Below are 21304 nucleotides of genomic sequence, written 5' to 3'. Positions count from 1 at the left end.
TTTCTAAGATGTTTACCTTCCAATAGTCATCTCTCATTGATACATACAGTATTTTATTATAGATGATTGATGTGAAGCTCACTGTAATTTCAAAAATTCATAGAATATTATTATGTCATGAAATCCATGCCGAGAAAGCAATTGCCGTTATAAATCAAAGAGACAACTCATATGGACAGGTCATATGGTAACGGGTTCTCTTGGAATGGTAACCTTAAATGTAATTTATTCAATAAGTAACTTAAAGGTTATATTGGATAAGATGAATCTCATGCTTAAATAACTTCAAAATATTGTTATATTGCAATATTAAGAAATTAATTTTCTTGAAATTTAGAGATATTTGCATTTATATTCATTTGAATCAACATGGTTCTGTGCTATTCTTAAATGTCCTCCCCCAAATATAATTCCCTAGAAGCATTTCATTAAGCGACATTAGATAATAGGTAATACAAAAGGCATTTACCACTTTCATAGATGAATGGGGGTACCCAAAGAGAAAAGCAGATTTCAAAAACCTTCACAATGCTACATTTTCACATTTAGAAAATAATTTCCAACTAGGTGTTTTAATAAAGGAAAGAATACCTCAAAAATTGACATCCAGGGAGTCATGCATTACTAAAGGATTAAACATTTGATCTTAATAATGAATAGTAGAGATGTTTAAAGAGAATATTGGTGATATAGAATCACATTTCTAACTCTAAACCAAAATAGCAACTTATAATTTCATAGCACTTTGGAATAGACAAAGAGCTTTACACTCCTTTTAATTCTTATCAACTCAACAGTTTCTTTAAGTCCTAGCCTTACCTTACCTCCCAGGAAGTAGACTCAAATCATTAGAAAATACCTATTTAGAAAAATAGTCTTTCCACATATCACTGCATTTCTTAAATGAAAACTAATGGGAATATGTTTGATAAAATGATTTCCATCAAAGGACTGACATAAAAGGCATTTCAGTAAATTAAATATGAACCATAAAATTCTGTATATCATGATGGTCAAAAAGTAATCTTGACATAAGAGGATTTTATTGGGAGACAAATATTTTTATTTGAACTAATTGGAAAATACAAAGAAATTTTTTTAAAAAACTGAGGAAATGATTATAATCTGGTGCCATAAATATTGGGAAAGGACCTATTATTCCCTGAACTGTTATTCTCAGAGAGATATATAACTTGTATACTATTTGGAATAAGGCATAAATCCTGTTTTGAAAATCATCATAATAAAGTGAAATATCAGATGACATCTTGCTATATAAGACTTTGCAAAGCAGTTTGTGCTACATTAGCTTCTTCACAAAGTCCTATCAAGTAGGAGATTCAGCAGATCTTATGTTTGGTTTATGGATGATAAAGTATTTCAGAAGGCAGCTTGATATAGGAAAATAATGAGTAAACTGGAATCAGAAAACTTGAACTGAAAACTAACTTTATCACATAACAGTGAAACTCTGAACAAGTCTCTTAGCACTTTTTTCTCTTCTAAAATGATGTCTGAGGTACCTGTACCTACCTTGTGATAATTGAACAATGAGGCCAAATAGTATTAGTCAAGGTCACAGGGCTAGGAAGTGTTGAAGAGAAGGAAAGCCCAAATTGAACACCAATAAAAAATAAATTTATTATAAACAAAAACAAAAAAAAAAGAGAGAGAGAGAGAAGGAAAGCCAGGCTTTTTAGTTCTAGGTTAGGAGGAGCTACATCACAATACCATGTTATTTGGAAAGTGTGTCCTTAAAAAGAATCAAAACCTACTCAATGTATTCTAAAATCAACAAAGATCACAGAATTGAATCCATGATTGTCTTCTCTAGGAATCAGGCTTCTGGCAGCTTTAGTTAAAATGTAAAATGGTACAAAGATCTTGAAAGAGTTTAGTCTACTGTACATACATCCTTAGCCATATATCAACAAGTGAACATGATAAAAAGCTCTCACATTAATTATACTGACTACTTCCTTAATGAAGTGCAAAAGTGTTTGTGTAATCTGATTCAATTTATTGAATTAGGTTACAGTTTTATCATTTTGAAAACCAGCTTCATTGTTGACTTTACAGTATATGTCAATTCCTTTCCAACAATTAAATAGCACAGCATACAGCTGTAATCAATTCAAAGTAATCTCCATTTTTAAGGTCTACTACCATTTGTAGTATGCATATTTCTGGAAGCAAAATAGGACAGTTTAAACATATAACTATAACAATGACATCTCATATCCATTAAGCTTATTCTGCTCACATATGAAAATTTAGAAAAAGAATTCCTTGTCATTAAGTCCTGAAAAGTAAACATATAATGACAAATTTTAGTGTACTCTATAGAGTACATTTATATGGTTTGAATAAATCGTCAAACTGAGACTTTCTAAGCCTTAGCCCTACATTTTTTTAAGTTATTGATTTTTTTTTTCTTAAATCCAATGAGCACAGAAAGTCAGCAATAGGGGGCATCTAGGTGGCTCAGTCAGTTAAGCAATCAACTATTGATTTCAGCATAGGTCATGATCTCAGTGTCGTGAAGCCAAGCCCCATGTCAGGCTCTATGCTGGGCATGGAGACTGCTCAAGATTCTCTCCCTTCTTCTCCCTCTGCTCCCCTCCACCCCACCCACCACTTGTGTGCACTCTCTCTAGAAACAAAACAAAACAAAAACAAAAACAAAAACAAAAACAAAAACAAAAACAAAAAAAAACACAAAGAGAGTTACAATAATAATAACACCTGGATCAGCTTGTTCAATTATAATAACACTTTATCTTTCTTTAATTTCATCATTTTCAGAATGTTACTACAAATTGTATCATTTGATATTCATGCAATTCAGTGAGAAAAATAATTTTGAAATAATGAAAACATTATTTTTTATCAATGAAGAAATGAAGGATCAAAACATTTGACTTAATTATTACACATCTAAAAACTGGTGTGGTTGGAAGATTCCTGATTTTTAAGAACTGACTTCTTTCTTGGGGACTTTATTTTTTAAATTGGAAAGTCAAATCAAAGTAATCTATGGTAAAGGTCAAAGTCTCTCATTTAAATCTCTTTAAGAGTTCATGTCTTTCTATCATTTGTAATGATCTTTACTGGATAAAATACTATTTTTTTTTTTTTTTTTACCACTGGCTCCAAATCTTACCATGGCTTATAGGATCGCCATTTCCTCCTATCTATTAATTTTGCAGCTATGTACCCCTTCATGGAGTACTTGTGAAAGAAGGGCAAAGAGAACAAAGGAGGTAAGGGCATTTAAAAATTTATTTCAACTGAAAAAAATGTGTTTGTTAGCTTACCATAGTCACAGTTCTAACCATGAGTTAACTATTCCATCCATGAATGGACATGTCACAAAGGGTATGATAGCCTATAAATATGAAGCATTAATCTCAAAAGTAGTTTTTTAAAACAACAAAAATATATAAGAATACAGACCCAGAGGATGGATATCCTTTAACTAGAAAGGCTCCATGTCAAATTTGGAAGAATAATTCAAAGTAAGATGAAATAGAATCATCAAGTTTTATAATTAGAAGGGAGCAAGACAATCTTATCCAATTTACCTCTCTCCAATGCAAAATTATCTTCACATTTCCCTAACAGTGATTACTAAGTTAGGAGATGGATGGCTGAGGTCAAGGAGGGAGATAATTTCTTTTTAAAACTATTACTCTTTGGTATCATGAACAATATGGCCTATAAAGATTAATTAAATATAAAAACTGTGGCTAACAACTTTTCATCCCTCTTTCTGCTTGAACACTTCTGTCAGTAGGGAAAGTTAAGGCTTTATAAGTAATAGGTTCTACTCTTAGATAGTTCTCCACCTCGCAAGGCTCTTTTATATGGAAGCCGATACAGACCTCTCTTCATTATTGTGCATCAGTTAGATTTCTGTCTTTAGAAGAGCACAGTGGGGAGTCTACTCTATCATCTACTTTCAGACACTCTGTGAGTCTTCCTGAGACTCACTTCTTTAGATTAAGCATCACCAACATTTCCAAATCTCTAGTCTATTCTCATAATGCTAAACAGTTTGTCAAGGTCCTATTAAAACTGTGGTGTCATGACTGACAGTGATATCCCAGACATCATCTGAAGTGTTGAGAAAAATAGTCTTGTTGTTTCCCTCTATCTAGATGTTATATTCCTATCCAGTTAAGCTTAGGTTTATATTAGTGCTTTCAGAAGTTTCATCACAATGTTGGTTTATATAATTACATAATCAAATAAAATCCTTACGTGTTATCATGCAGAATGTTTTCAAATCAGATCTCATTCATGACCATGAATGTTTTAGGAAGCTGAATGGAAGGCTTTATTAATACTGCTGTCTTTCTGACATTTATCAAGTTCTCTTGAAATATTTGGTCCTGTCAATACTTTCAATAAACAATTCTACTTCTTTACAAAGAAGAGTGTGAAGTTGTAAAACTTCTCCCCAAAATGCTTGTAAAAAATATTTTCAACAAGCCAAGAGGACATCATTTTGGGAAGGAGTTGAAGCTTTGAAGTTAGTCTCAGAAAGGAGAGTCTACCAAAGACATAGAAGGAGACCGCACAAATAATTGTTTATCTGGTTTTACATGACTTTGTTCTAATCATCTTTAGGAATATTCAAAGTATATCTATAGCAGAATAGGTTGTTTTTCCTGAATGAACAATATTTTTATTTCTCGGTTTTCTTACTAGGGAGGGAACCAGGATAGTAACAGCACCTCCTACTGGTCAAGATAATGCAGTGAGCAATAAAAGACGTCATACTGTATAACCAAGGGATTATTAGAAGACTGTCTGAGAATCTCACAATAAATGGATAGTCCACAGAGCCCCAGCTAATCCACACACCATCCACTATCATAATCAAAAGTTAACTCAAATCTGATTTGCTTTTCTTAATGTAAATAAACTTCTCTTCTGTCAAAGGAGGCATCATATTACTAAAAAGGAAGCAAATAATACCTTGCAATTAGTCAATTAAGAATATTAGCAACCTTATTACTTCGAATCTACTGAGAGAGAAGTGTAAGTAGATTATAACTCATACTATGGCCCAGTGTAAGCATGTAAGAACACAGAACTCAGAAACTTGGAAGAGAGAAACAAATGAGGGAAGAAAGGACTGTAATTTTCCTCTAAATTAAGTAGATGGGAGGCCTGTCCAGAAGTCTACTATTATATAGTTAATTAAACCTAAAAATAACAGATCTTTGCTCTAAAAGCTCAGAAAAAAAGACATTTATGAATTTCTATTACACAAGTAATAGAGCCAGGGCATATTGTGATTGGGCTGAAATGCTTGATTCTAATGCATACTGCATATTTAATAAAGTAAATATATTTATTATGCAGTTCCTCATACCAAAGCTGTATGTACACTTAGTTAAATTATTAGCTATATTTTATTCACATATGTATTAAATTTAGTTCTATATCAAGATACTGTGGGCACAATGAAGATTCCAATCCTTAAGGACAGTATAATATAGTATATAATATGCAGGAATTTTAGGAATGCCTGGGTGGCTCAGTGGTTGAGTGTCTGCCTTTGGCTCAGGGCGTGATCCTGGAGTCCTGGGATTTGAGTCCTGCATCGGGCTTCCTGCATAGAACCTGCTTCTCCTTCTGCCTGTGTCTCTGCCTCTCTCTCTGTGTCTTTCATGAATAAATAAATAAAATGCAGGAATTTTAAAGACTAATGAGTTCTATATTGCCATTTTATTCCTATAGATATTGCTTTCTCTAGAGTATCAATCTGGAGATATAAATTTCATCAACTGTTCATGATAATACTTAATGTAGCCATCATAACCTATAAACAAACAAATAAAGGCCCTCCATTTACTTATTACATCTCTGTTAGTCTCTACCCTCTGAGTCTTTAATCTGGAATCTAACCATGCTTAATGGGAATTTTAAGTTACATTATATTACACCACTGTTTAAATTTGATAACTTGGAAGCATAATAATTCCCTTCAGAAATCCTTTACTAAACATATATTAGCCATATTCATTGAACAAATATTTATTTTGAGTATCTACTCTGTGGCAAGCAATATTCTACACACTCGGATACCACAGTGAATAAAAATCACAAAAATCTCCAAATGCATGTCTACCACACCATGCTTAAGCCCCTCATAGTAGCTGGCCCAGCCAGGGACGCGCTGGATTGGTAAACTAATATGACCCCCAAATTATGCCCATATTCTAATGTAGGGAAATTATGAATGCCACTTTTCATGGAAGATGTTTTGCAGGTGTGATTATGCTAAGGATCTTGAGATGAGAATATTTTCCTGGATTATCTAATGAGCTCTAAATACGATCACAGATGTCTTACAAGAGAGGCAGAAGTAAATTTTATACACCTGTGCCTGCGCAGGCGCACCCACACATACACACAGGAAAAGGCAGAAATTAGTGTGAGGGAACCACAAGCCAAGAAGAAATGCTGGCAGTTACCAGACACTCAGAGTCCAGGAACAAAGGCTCCCCAAGAGCCGCCAGAGGCAGTGTGACCCTGCCTACACCTTGATTCGGCCAAGTGATACCAAATTTGGACTTCTACAGAATTATGAGAGAATAAATTTCCATTTATTTAATAGGATAATTTGTTATAGCAGCCACAGGTAATTAACACAGTATTCAGTAAAAATGTTAAAACTAAGTAAGTTATATGATGAAGTCTAGGGTTTAGGCTGGCCTTTCAAAAAGGAAAATAAAAAAGGTATTTTCTTTTTCTCTTCAAGAAGACTATGAGGGAACATGCATTAAGTACTGGTAAGTTAAATGCACTACCCTCAAAATACCTAGTGATTTAACTTCACAAATCTTCCCTACATATAAATGAATGAAAATGCATACATACACATACTACATAACACTAATACTTTATAAATCGTTTATATCATATTTACTCTTTGAGCAAAACATTCAGTAGATTGTTATGTTTATTTGTGAAGACAATCAATCCACTTGTGGCTGTTTTACTTGTGCATATTTCTATTATCCTTACTTGTGAGTTTCCCCAGGGAATGCAATCCATTTGTTTTAATAAACTTCTCAATATACAATATACAATACACCATGAGCTTTCTCCCCAGAAGTTGAATGTTTAATGCATTTAAAGTATTACAAATGCTGATATTGCAAAAAGAGGTAGTTCAAATGTTGTTGCTGGTTAGTAGCATTTAGCCAGAAAAGTAAAAATACATAAACTTTGAATATAATCCTTTGAATTCTAAATACACATGAGAATACTTTCCTATAATCTTTTTTTGTTTCTTTAAGAAAAGAATGTTTCTATGGGATTAATTCTGGATTAACATTGTCCTGCTCTAGTATTTTTTCCAAAATGATAAAATTGTGCTTAGAAGTTCTTACCTTTTAAGCATAGTGCATGTGTATTTACAATTGCTTTCTTTATCTTGAATGCATATTGGTTATGCGCCCACAAGGTCACAGTGAAGGAAAATGTATGTCCAAGACACAAAACTAAAAGTCATTCATTCAATTTGCATATATTTAAATTTTTTCCTTCTAAGTCAAATGCAAATATTTGGGACTCACTGAGTTACTTCTTAATACTTATATAAAATTGTATTTCAAAACTAGTTTGCATTCTGCCCTAAAGATAAATTCAGGAAGTTGGCCAAATACACTAGCCAAATTGCACTCCTGGCACAAGAGGGAAATATTTAGAATTCCTAAATAACTCTTTCCTTAATTGTAAAATACACACAATTCTATAAAAAGTATGAATGTTGTTAGAACTCTGTTGCTAGGATAAATTTATTCCAAACTGGTATTTGTTATCAAAAATGATTTATGACATGTACTCAGTCCAAGTAAATGTAGAGAGCACTACAGGAGGCATTGCGTTGTAAGACTCTACAAAGAGCCTTCTTTCTTTCATTAACTTCCACTTCTGGTTGCTATGGCATCCTGTGACAACCATAAATTTTGGAAATTATCACCATCTGCCCACGCCCCCTTCTAAGGTTACACACAAGCCCACTCAAGCAACCAAAATAACAAATAAGCTTGATAAGCAATCTCAAGTTTTTCTTATAATTATAAATACCTAAGTACATAATATTAGGAGTAGAGAAATACTTTTTTTTTAAATATAGATTTTTTTTTCCTGAGAAAACAGATGCCTCCAGGAAAGACTGTTATTTAATTCCAGTGTTCAATTGTTGAAAAGAAAACATGAGGGAATGATTACAAACAAATTGATAGATTTTTATAAATTTGTCAAAATTAGTAAATTTTCTCTTTCACAGGACCAATTTTGGCAACTTCTAAGGTAAATTTGCATTGTTTATACTTTTCAAATTGTAATACTGGAAGTCCAAAGTACAGATCAATGTTCAGGTAGGTTACAATTTAAATCTTAGAAAGGATTTGAAATTTTGAGGGTGTTTTTTTTTCTTTTTTTTTTCTTTTTTACTTCCGTTGTTTTCTTGAGGATTAAATGTTTGTTTTACTAGTTTTAGAAACATGACTTTCAAGTCTTTTAAAGATACTGATATAACTATAGACTCTTGGAAATAATTTTTTAATTGCAAACCCACAGGTTAAAAACATAGTAGAAATATCATCAAACTAGTTTGCCTAATACCAATGATACTGATATATAACTTTTTCATTAGTTGTCTTTAAAAAGACAACTAACACACCTCACCTTCCCCATCTTAAGAAGAAAAAAATGATGTTTTATTTTTTAAAGAAAGTCACAAATATTGAAAAGTAGCAAATATAAATAAAGTCCAGAGACATAAAAGTCTGTGTATTCATAGTAAATCATATTCCCTGTATACACCAAGATCTCCTTGAGAGAAAAGTGTTACACTCTTTTGAGAACTATAAGATTTCTTTAAAGCCATTAAATTTTCCAGTTAATGTTTAAAGTGAGTAAATAATCCAAGGGATGGAGACATTAGTCTGTGTTCAACTAAAATCTAAACTTCTCCATCTAGAATTTTATGCAAAAGACCAATCACATTGAATATATTATGATAACACCCCCTCATGTGCAACAGTCAACTCCCTGGCAGGTACAAATCTTTGAAAGATCTCTGAAAGTTTAAAGTAAATGAAATATACGTGGAATTTAAGAAATAAAGGAGACGTACATAGAAGAAAGGAAAAGAGGGAGGGAGAGAGAGAGAGAGAGAGAGACAAACCATAAGAGATTGTTAACTACAGAGTAAACAGAGGGGTGCTGGAGGAGACCTGGGTGGAGGGATGTGCTAACGCAGGGGTGGGTGTTAAGGGGGCACTTGTGATAAGTATTGGGTGTTATATGTAAGTGATGACACATAAATTCTACTCCTGAAACTAATATTACATTATATGTTAACTAACTAAAATTTAAATAAAAACTTAAACAAAAAAAAGAAAGTAAGTGAAATAGGTAATAGTGAGCTCATGCTCCCCATGTCTTAGAGTCATGGGGACTCTACAGAGCACTGAGCTGTTCAAAACCTACTTTTCAATCCATTTTACTACCTGATGAGCCTCTATTCATCTTTTTCTAGAATATGACTCTTTAAGGTCTTTTTTCAGAAAAATGTTTAATAAGCTTGAAAAATTCTGGTTACTAGGTTCATGACACACTAGGAAGAACAAAAGTAAACAAAAAACAAACAAACAAAAACATCTCTGAGGAGAACAGCACAGCAACTTAAATACATGAAATTGATCCTACTTTAAAAATGAATGTCTATCGTAATGAGTCACATTTCAATTACCTTTGGTGTCTCTGTTCACCAAGCCAGGAAAATATGTAATAAATTTCAGAAAAGGGTCTATTGAAAATAACTTAATATTTTGATTTTCCATTTTGGCATATGATCATCAACTATCTAGAAATTTCACTTACCCTAAAGTGACTTGATGATGTTAACTATGTGAGGCGTTGCTATGCTTAGACTGTCATAAAATCATCTTATTTCATCACTGCTTTGGTAATGAACTACTTACTATCTTTCCCTTAAAAAAAATTAAATATTGATAGACGATTTGGAACCAGGTTAATATGAATCCAATCTTGAATACTTTTCACCCACAAGATAACTGCAACACAAACTTTTCAAATAAAGAATGATTATTAAAATGATTTTTTAAAATCCCCATAACACAGTTCATTGAAAAGTTAATTAAGTCAACAATTCTTAGGCCTTTCTTCTAGCACACCTGAGTCTTTCAAACATAAAACATGAACAGTTAAGGTTTTAGTTACATCTAGCCTATGTGGTACAGAAAAAAAAATGCCAAATGTTCGGAACAGGAAATTTTATCTTGTTAAATAAAAACAGTTAAGTTTAATATGGCACTGCCTATTTCTTTTCTGAATCTCAAATTTGGCATTAGAATTTCAGCCAGTAGGATTCAATCACTTGAGAAACACGACTAATTAAACAAATGGAAATGATGATACTCGTTCTGTAATTGGGTCATTTTCAGCTGTTGATTTCATTTTTCTATGTTTCAAATTTTCATCTGCAAAATTAGCATAAAAATACAACTCTCCATAGCATTTTCAATAACTTACTGTTAAGTATATACCGTGGTATCTCACTGGGAAAAAAAAAAAATATATAAAAAGGAACAAATAGTTTCAATTCAACTCTACAAATGTTTGATAAAGGTCCACAAAGGTGAATGAATTGTTCAGATGTTCTCATAAAAATAAAAGTGAATTAAAGTAGTTATGCTTTCAAAGAGCTTCCTACCAAATATGGCATATGAAATCAGATTATCCATGATGGTATCAAAGCACAGAGAAAGAGAAATGTTACAAAATAAAAAAGAAAACACTGATATGGGAATTCAGAGAAAAGATAAAAACTCTCTTCATCTTGCCAGATTATCCTTCCTGTATCAGTTGTGTTACATGGCAATTGTTTATATGTATATCTCCTCAATAAACTCCTGTGATGGTAAGAATTAATACAAATAAAATCATCATCATTATTATTTTAATTTGCTCATAGGTAGATGAAAAATGGAAAGTGGGAAAATGTGTATAAGTAAATAAAAGACTCAACGAATACACCCAATTACTAGAAATCAAATGAGTTATTTTCATATCTAGTGCATTATTAGAGTTGTTTATGGAATGGAGCTTGTGAAGTCAAGGCTATTCTTTTTTTTGCACATTTTTTAAATTCCAGAAATGAACATCTTTCAGATGTTTCTAATGAAAATGTATTCACATTACAGTTTGAAAAAATAGGAGATATTTTATTGATGTAGTTACTGTCTTGTTTGGATGCATTTCAATCTATTTCAGAGTTCTTATGAACAAAAGCATAAATTTCAAATTCTGAGACCTGGAATTGAATAACCAACCGCTAACAGTTATAAGCTAATTGACCTTGGGAGAGTCACTTGATTCTCTCCTAGCTTCAGTTACTTACCAGGAAAATAGAGATAATAATTTGTAGTTTGAAATTAGTGAGAGGATTAATTAGAATAACTCCTAGCACTATTCTCAGTTTAGCTTCTTTCATTTTATTTTAAATAAAGAAATGGTGATAACCACAATGCAGTTTTGCAAGAAATTCTCATTGGTAGCATTACGTCAGTGTGCACAAGACACATTTGATGGGTATAAATTTCTATGTAAACATATACATATATAAAAACTATGTCATTGACTGAATCTTAATGTTTTGGCATAAATGGGTAGTATTCTTACCTGTTGGTGGGATTATCCCAGGAGACATGAGGCCAGGAACAGAATGTGGCATGATATGAGAGTTCTCTGGGGAGGTGACACTTTGAGTCCTCTTAGGAGGCCTTCCAGGTCTAGAACTGAAACAAACAAACAAAAAATTTTTACAATTAAGCTGTTGTCTTACACATCATTTCAAAGTTGTTTCAAGTGGTAACATGGACTGTAAATAAATTTGTTTCAAGGACGGTTGCTTTTGCAGTTAGATGTAATAGACTTCCATCACTAATTAGATTACATGCTGAATTCATTTTCCTCATTGAAGATCAGCCACTCTTGATGCATAATTCATAGCCTGCACCTCGTTACCTGCTTCTTCATATTAATATCTATACACAGTTTGAATTGCCTCGTTTGCATATGCTAAAGTTCTGCATGCAGCCTTCAGCACGAAAATTATGCACTAACTTGTAATAATTATTACAGTCAGCCTGCTATTGATTTATGAGACTTTTAAAAACCAAATATGTGTAGTACTTGTAATGAATGATATTTTAAGGTTCTTCAGGAAATTAAAAGGCAATGGCTGCCTAAGGAAATGTTCTGCTTGTTTGATTTAATACTACAGTTAGCTGGGAGGTGGAATGAAAGAGTGATTCAGACCTATAGCACATTTTTCGATGATATGTTTTATTACTTCGCACTGCTAGCCTGATATCTAGATGATAAATGACAATACATATCTAATGTGTGAAAAGGTCTTGCAATTTCTTTATTTTTTGTCATTTAAAAGATAAGTCAAGTTATCATTTAACCCTATTCTATTTAAATGAACAGCCCCACTAGGTTGCTTTACTTTTAATACACTAAAATAAATTGGAAAGGCTTAGGATTATTTGCAGGACATTGTTGAGAAACTGCCAGTATAGCCTCTTATATCTGCCTTTAGGATAAATAAAAACACGTTGTGTTTGTGTTTTAGCGGTACTTCTCCTTTATATGCCTATTGCATGCGATTAACTTTTAAAATTACAAAAGCAGAAGGTGAAAAGGAGGTAAAGGCTTACTATTTTTGCAAGAGAATAACATGAAGAATATAATTTTAGTAATTCTTGAAACAAATACACTTAGAATTATGTTTTTCCTTTCTGCTTCTGTATCATGAATGTGCTGTTATGAAAGGCTTTCCCATCATCTGGCCAGTAGGTGCCTAGACATCTCAGAACTTCCAGAAAGAGCCTTCATAAGTTCACATTTCCATGTTAGCCTCAACTAAGATCCTTTGCCTATTCAGAAAATTCAAAGATCTTACCTTTACGATTTAGTGTAAGTGATATATGTGATCATTTAACAAACAATTATTAAGCACTTGCTGTTTTCAGAGCAATACACTGTGGAGATTAATTTGGGAGAATGGGTTCTTTAGTCTTCAGAAGCTTATGCTCTTGCCTAAGGGGGGAAATCTGGTGCATAAATAACCATGGCACACACCAGAATGTGCTAAGTGTCATAAGAAAGTTACAATCTGAATATTAATCGGAGGTTAATCTGGATGATGAGACTTCCATGTTAGGGAAGAGAGATAAGATTTCCTGACAGTAGAAGCATTAGAAAACAATTCTGCAGGACAGAGAGAAAAAGAATGGAGGGAAAGTGCACTCCAGTGAGAATATGAGAGAGGAAGGAAACATGACAATTAATGGATGTACAGAATTATCTCCAGTGAGCCAAAACAGGCCAAGGAAGATGAGAAGCAAAGGTGGATAATGCTAGATTTACAACTTGGGGCCAGATCCTGAAGGCCAGATCCTTTGAACCAAAAGCAAGGAGACTGTGAGTTTGTTTTGCTATTCCATAAGGACACCCTCCCTCATACTGTAGTATCTGTATAGCTACTTATTTTGATTTGTCATTATTATTCTTCATCTTCAACCATTTCGTTAACTCTTGTTATTTGCCTAGGATTAATCAAGCATCTGATAGCCTCCAGTCTTCCTGAGTTATCCTGCTATTGACATCCCTGAGATGCTAAGGAATAATGGCTAAATGTATATCTGTAGCCTAGGTCTTCCTCCTGGGATTTAGATAGATTAATGCCTGTTTAGTGGAAATCTCTGCTTAGATGTTCTTTAATAATCTAAGACTCAGCTTATCCAAATCTGAACTCAGCATCTTATCCATTAAAACCTATTTCTCTTTCCTTGGTTCAGCAAAATGGCACCTAACTGACTAAGCTAAAAATCCAGGACTCAGCTATGTCTTTTCCTCCCCTTGTATACTCAGATATCATCTCAATGAAGATGTCTCTCTGATCCATTTTCCTTTCTCTATTCCTACTTTCATCTTCCAGGTCAGTACCTCATTTCTTATTTGATCTACTGTTACAGTCTTCTGAACTCTTCTAAATCTATCTCCCAACTTCGTTCCACTGTAAAGTCTAGAGTTGAGAGTCAAAATAATTTTCCATACTGATCTCAGAAGGATTTTTCTAAAATTCAAATTTGATCATGTTTTCCATTTGCTTAAGATATCAGTAGTTCTCTATAAGATTCACACTCCTTATCACAGCACCAAAGCCTTCCAACGCTCCTGCCTACTATTCCAATCTCACCATTTTATTCTTACATTCATGGCCCCCTGAATGAAGAGTGTCACAAGTTGCTTTAGTGTCCTATTGCACTACCTTTATAAATGCTGCTTCCCTTGCCACCAAGATCTTTTCTACACCAACTCACCCTCATCTCCATTTCACCTGGCTAACTTGAGTAAACTTTAATCATCCTTCTTACCAACCAGCATACTATATACAACAGCATCCTTATACTAACCAGCATACTAAGTAGGTATGCTTCCTATGCACTATGATAATCTATGGTGTACAACTCTTTCTGCACGGATCATGGTAATCTGTGCATTTGTTTTAATTTCCAGCATATTTAGCAAGAAAGTATATAAAATATATCTTTATATCCTTTAAACTTAACTCAATGCCTGGATTATTATATATTTACTTTCCTTTTTCTTTTTTTCACTCTATGTATTGAAATAAGTTTTAATCCATTTTAAGAAGTCGTTTCCCCCCAAAATTCCTCAAGTATCCTACTTTATCCATTCCAGTGCTCTGGAATTTTCCAAGAAATGAAAAGTAAGTCTTGACAAAAGTTTGGAATTTTGAGTCTAAGGATTATCCTAAATATGCATCAGAAGTCCAGAGAAAGAGCACAGAGATATTGAGAGACCTCAAGCAAGATGCCATGGAGAAAGTGAAAAAGGAAAAGGAAACTAACATTTGAAAGTTTTAGCAGTTTAATTTGTTTTGCTTTTAAAGAAAATGCAACTGTTTAAGAGTACTTTATTACTCAGGCCACAGGAGCTGTCCTCACTGCCCTCACTCGGGAAGTAGAAGTCAGGCTACTAAGTAGGAACAGGTTAGTTCATGCTGTGATTAGAATAGACCCAGTGGGCTCCTTTCACCCCAGATCTCTCCCGCCCAATCTATCACACTGCCTCCAATGCCACCAATAGAGATTTAGTGCTTTCAGTATTGAAGCTTTAAGGTCTTTTAAAGCCTTCCATTAAAATACCCCTGGTGGTAGCAACACCCTAAAGCCATCAACTAATACCCAACTGAGAATTACTTTACAATTAGAAGAGAGCACAATTTTGAGATGTCTACTCAAAGGATAGAGGGGACCAGAAAGAAGAAAATATTTAAAGGATAGTCAAGTCACTTATCCTTGAATAAGAATTTTCAAGAATAAGAATAAGACCACTAGAACTTCTCCTTGGAGTTTTACATAATGTCCTGGCAGAGGGAAAGTTAGAAGGTTTATTTATTGACAAGACTTTCCTCCATCCTTCATGACCTACAGTTCGATTAGATCCTCTTATTGATGGGTTTGGTATTTTACCTTTACTGTGGTCTTAGTCACTAACTACCAGAGGGTTCATCTCTAGAGAAGATAACTGAATTGTAAAATACTTGAATATTTAAATTACCTTCCACAGAGCTGTAGGGAAATTCCAAGAGAACCTGTGTAGTACTCCGCCCCTCTGGCCACACATGTATTGTCTTGATAACTCTATTTTCAAATACCAGCACTACCAATTTACTAGAAAATACAGCTTTGATCAAGACACAGGTTAGGTGTAAGTTATCTGAAAACATCTGATTAAATCAGGATTTTTTTTTTAAGTGGATCTGTTTACTTTGTAAGAAATAAGTTATTCTTGGAAAGAAAAATAAAAACAACTGAAAAGATGAAATGAAACAATTAGCAAAAGCATTTCTTGTTGGAATGATCAGTAGCCTCAATAGTAGCCACCTTCAAGCCTCCTTATCTATAATAGTAACCCAGATCTACCCCAGACGATTAGAATAGCTGAACTTTCTTAGTTCTAACCAAAGCAGAAGACCTCACTTAAATAAATTATTACCCTTAACAGCTTGAATGAAATCAAATTTATGACTTTGGTAATTGTTTTTGCCAGCTTTACACATGAGCCATAGTACAGCCTTTGGTATTTTCAACCATCTGCATTCAAAGAAGAGAGAAATGGCTTAGAGGTGTCCAAATCCACACTTAATGACTCACTTACTTGGGAATCCACCCAGGTACACTCTTTCCTGAAGTTCTGAATGAAAATGCTTTCTTTTCTAGATAGATCACTGGGCAGATGTCTGCCTTAGTTCACACCATTAAATCTGTCTCATGCTAATTTCTGTCTCTCTCTCGCATAACTGTGTTTAGCAACTTTTCCTAGTCCTTTATTGTACTTATTCAGGGTGAAGTCAAAATTAAACTTAAAAAGAGAAAACTGAATTGATATAAATTAATAAGAAGCTAGGTGCATCCAAAGACTGGATCATTTAAAATGTTAGGGGAGGGTACAGCACAGACTTTTCAATCCCCCACCTTCACTGTGCACATCTTCTGCTAATCTTTTCAGTAGTCTTTGAGATATTAAGTTCAATTTTCCTCCTGAGAGTCAGAGCAGAGAAACATGTAAAATCCAGGAAGAGACTGTGATGCCTGTAAGTCAGGAAATGCAAAAGTAGCTACCTAGCAAAAATTTTGTTCCAAATCCTACCATCTTAAAGAAGAGTCCCATTCAAATATTCAGTCCATTCATCCATCTATTTGACAGAAAGGAGCTCCTGTACAAGCAATGGGCTAGACATTACTTTGAAGAAGAAAACAAAATGAAATAGTCTGTGGGATAGTAGTGCAGAACTAAAACACATGGCAGCAAGTGAGCATTGATTTTAGTCTTGGAATACAAACAAGCATTTAGAAGTGAAAGTAGCTTGCTCCATGAATTTCCAAGAGTTCATTTGCTTTCTCCCCAGAAAAGTTCCAATTGTGTGTTTATATTCTGCATATTTTTTCTAGCAAACTACTTCTACAAAGCCAAGCCAAAATATATGAGAACTATGACTAAATACATAGTCAAATATATGACATAGGCACACACACATACACATACACATTCTTATTTCTAACTGGAAAGGAACAATTTCTTTAATGATTTACATATCCACTTGAACATTTTGAAGTCATGAATAATGTTTATAAAGAGACTATGAGAAAATGCTTATGTTCCAAGTAAGATGAAAATGATGGAATCTATAGATATGTACATAATGGAGCACAGGAGCGATAGAGAAATTAAGTAAAACAAGTAATATACATAGAAAAAAGACTGGAAGGAAACATACTAAAATATTAGAAGGGATAATCATTGGTTGAGGAAATACATATTTTTTCTATATCTGAAGATTTTTAATTGTCAAAAACATATCTTAATTTAAAATATAAAAACAAACCTTTAACATTAATTTGTTTGACACTTTAATGACTGACCATATTTTTTAGATAATTCATTGTGGAAAAACTATGATCCTGGCTAAACTTGATCAATGCCTGAAATTTACCTCTACACATACCAAAAACTAGATATAATTTATCCTCTTAATCTTTATGTTCAGTTCTAAAATATCTAATAAAAAGCAGATAACTATATGTAAAAATATTAACCTGTAAGAACTATAAAACTAATCTAAAATATGAAAAGTACAATCACTGATATCTTCCAAATTAAACCAGCCTCATAAAATTGATCTATCAACATAAAAAATGCAAAGAACCTCTTAAGATTAATGTATGTTATGTATTTCACTAAAAGAAACAGCTGATTTATAATCCTCAGTTTATAAATGGGTCCTTTTCCTTTAGAAATATCTCCTTAACTTGCTAGTTGAATTTTTTTCAGCTCTCTAAAAGACAACAATATAAATAATTCAGATAGTATACAATTACCATGTATTCCCTTTGCATGGAACTTTATTTTTTCTATAGACAGTAAAATTTTGAAGGATACAATACTTTTTTCAATGATGACAAAAGAGAGCACTTTCCCAAACTCATACCTTTCATTTGTTTGGATTTTCTGTGTTCTCTGTATAGGCAGGTGTCTCCAGCCATGTGTATTTCTCAGTACAAACAGATTATGAACTAACTCATCAAAGAGATGATTTTCCATAGTCACCAAAATACCAAGTTCCACAAGGCAGGCACTTAAAATGACACCAGCTCTGAGGAGACACCCTCAGATTACTACTCATGAGCACAAAGCAACCAATATTCCTTCAGCTCTTATAGGGTAGGTATCATAAATAATTGTATGCCCCTAAAATTCATACATTGAGACCCTAAACCTAATTGTGATGGTATTTGGAGATAGGGCCTTTGGAAAGTAATTAGGCTTAGATGAGGACATATCAGTGTGGACCTCATGATAAGATCAGTGCCCATGTAACTAGAGACACCAGAAAGCTTGTTTGCTTTCTTTCCACTATGTGAGGACACAGTAAGAAGGCCATCTACAACCAATGAAGAGAAATACTACCAAAAATCAACTATGCTGGTACCCTGATCTCAGACTTCCACCTCCAGAACTATAAGAAAATAATTTTCTGTTGTTCACATCATCCAGTCTATGATATTTTGTTATGGCGACCTGAGCTAGACTAAGAGAGCAGAAAATTCTGTATATAACTGAACAAATACATATACAAACACAAAATTTCCCTTGAAAAAGAATTAAAAATAATTTGTGAAAAATGATCTGTGCTCAAATTAATTTGGGAAATGCCCAGTCAATCCTATTTTAAGTACATGTATTTTGTGGAAGAACCTCACAAATTCCCAAAACTTTTAATATTTTTTTTGTAGGACAGTTTCTCAGAGTTTTCCTATGCTGATATGTATTATAAATCTCTAAGAATGTGGTAAAATAGGCATTCATGAAACTTAGTTTATCATGAAAACTGTTATTTCCAGTGAGTTTGTTTAGAGACTAGTGTTCTAGTGGAATAAGTTCTTCCTAACAGTATGCTTATATTTAATTATGAAAATCCCTCATGCCTCAACATTACCAAACCATTCTGTGTCAAGGTCACGTGACAATTGTCACATGCAAATTATTCTCTAGAAACAAGAAAAGCAGGAATTCACATATTCTACAAAGTTGATGTAAGACTTGATAATTACTCAAAATAGAAGGTTAACATAATTAAACTAAAATCATCACTAACAAAAAATAAATAGGAGTTAGAATTAGCTACTCTGGTGAGGAAGAATTATTGTCACCCCTGACTTCATAACTCATGCTATCTAGGCCTGAAATTGTACCAGAAACTTACCTAACACAAAACCTGTTGCACAGGTCATTGACAAAATATCTGGGTCTCCAGCTTAGTTAGAGTTATTAATACTGAATAAGAAATTATCCCCAGAAGAGTTATAATATATCAGAATGTAACTAAGTTATTCTTAAGCATCTGTATATTGAGTTAACAAATAATGACAGCCAAAATACTAAAGAGAGTCCCTGTTGGACAGATTACATACTTGGGATAATCTAGTCCTTAACATTGACAAGCCCTTCTCCCTTTTTTTACAATCTATACATAAATACCACATTAAAAAATTCTTCAAAATTCATATAATATATTTAGTTATATTAATCACAGAATTGATATAATAATCTTAGTTTAGATTCCTTTATTTATGGAATATGTTTTTTTAAGATTAACCTTTAACAAAGCAAAGGTCTTAATATTATATCATTCTATTAAATTATTATTATTGTATTATTTGCAATGTCATTTAGGAACATGCTTGTCTAGAAAGCTAAATATTTTTAACTTTTTAGTCACCTTATAATTTTCTCTTCTTCTCATAAGCCTTCCAAGACACAGATGAATCTACCACGAAACATATTTTTTTACATTCTTATCTACAAAGAATGACTACTCCTAAAATAATTAAAAACAATAGTGCATGGCTTTCTTGAGGTTTTGAGACGATTTAATACTTTATCAGCTCATTTTTCACAGTTCCTGTCATACCTTAAAACCATATTCTACAGAAGTTAAATTTAATATTAAAAGATATTCCAACTAAAATAGGCACTATCTAAACTAATCTTTTTGCAAACACTGGGCTCTATAGTCACAAAGAAAAAGTTTTACTTTTTAACATTTTTTCAATTTCAAATGACTATATCTTCTGCAATTATTGTTGGTTATATTGTGTTTGAATCAATAGCAATGTAGTCTTTTATTTCACTGGCACATACCATGACCTGTTCCTAAATGTGCAGTGGCTCTGTTTGACTATTAATGTTTTTATAGATCATCTTGAATTTGACTCCAAAATACACCCATTACTCCAATCACAAAATAATATCCAATTCTCCTCTGTAGCAGGTGCCATTTCCAACACTTGAATGCCCCCTTTCCAAATGTTTTCATTTTATTGTGGAATAGTTCATAAAATAAAATAATCACAGTTGTATTATATTATCTAATCCATAGGCACTGGGCTAAGTTCACTATATGGATCTAACTCTTAATATTGGTAACAAATCTTTAAGATAGGTATTATTATTATCCTTATTTTACTGATGAGAAAACTGAGACACAAGAAAGAAAAATGCCATACTCAATATCCCATATATAAAATGTAGTAGAATGGGGTTGGGATGGGAGTTAGGATAAATAGGCAAAGCATAGAGATTTTTTAGGATAGTGAATATACTATACATGATACAATAATGGTGGATGTGGTTGATATGGACCGTTATACATTTGTCCAAACCCATGCAATTTACAACACCAAGAATGGACCTTAATGTAAACCACAGACTTTGAGTGATTATGATGTATCAGTGTAGGCTCATTAATTGTCACAAATGTACCTCTCTGGTGGGGGATACTGACAATGGAGGAGGTTGTGCATGTGTTGAAGGCAGAGGATATATGGAAATCTTTGTACCTTCTGCTCAATTCTGTTGTAACATAAAACTTCCCTTAAAAAATAAGTCTTAAAAAAAAAAAGTTATAGAATCAGGTTGTGAATCAAGGCAATCTGGTCCAGAGGCCAAGCTCTGAGCACCATGCAATCTGCCTCTGTAGCATATTTGTTTGTTCATTTAGTCAACAAACATTAAATGTTAATGTGCATGACCTTATAATGTGTTCTGGAAATACCAATAAGATATTGTCCCTGAGTTCAAGTAGCTCAGTCTA

The 21304-nt window shown here is 33.1% G+C and overlaps 1 protein-coding gene across 1 annotated transcript in view; it reads right to left on the bottom strand.

The window, feature by feature from the left end:
• Window positions 1-21304, bottom strand: part of DACH1 (dachshund family transcription factor 1) — a 422360-nt gene that overhangs the window by 231499 nt on the left and 169557 nt on the right. Inside the window, exon 2 of the mRNA XM_077855416.1 lies at window positions 11734-11849. Coding sequence (XP_077711542.1) covers window positions 11734-11849 — 116 coding nt within the window. The remainder of the gene's footprint in view (window positions 1-11733; window positions 11850-21304) is intronic.

This window comes from Canis aureus, chromosome 17, assembly GCF_053574225.1.
Source record: "Canis aureus isolate CA01 chromosome 17, VMU_Caureus_v.1.0, whole genome shotgun sequence".
Classification (NCBI taxonomy): Eukaryota; Metazoa; Chordata; class Mammalia; order Carnivora; family Canidae; genus Canis; species Canis aureus.
This window is presented reverse-complemented; position numbering and strand designations above follow the sequence as displayed.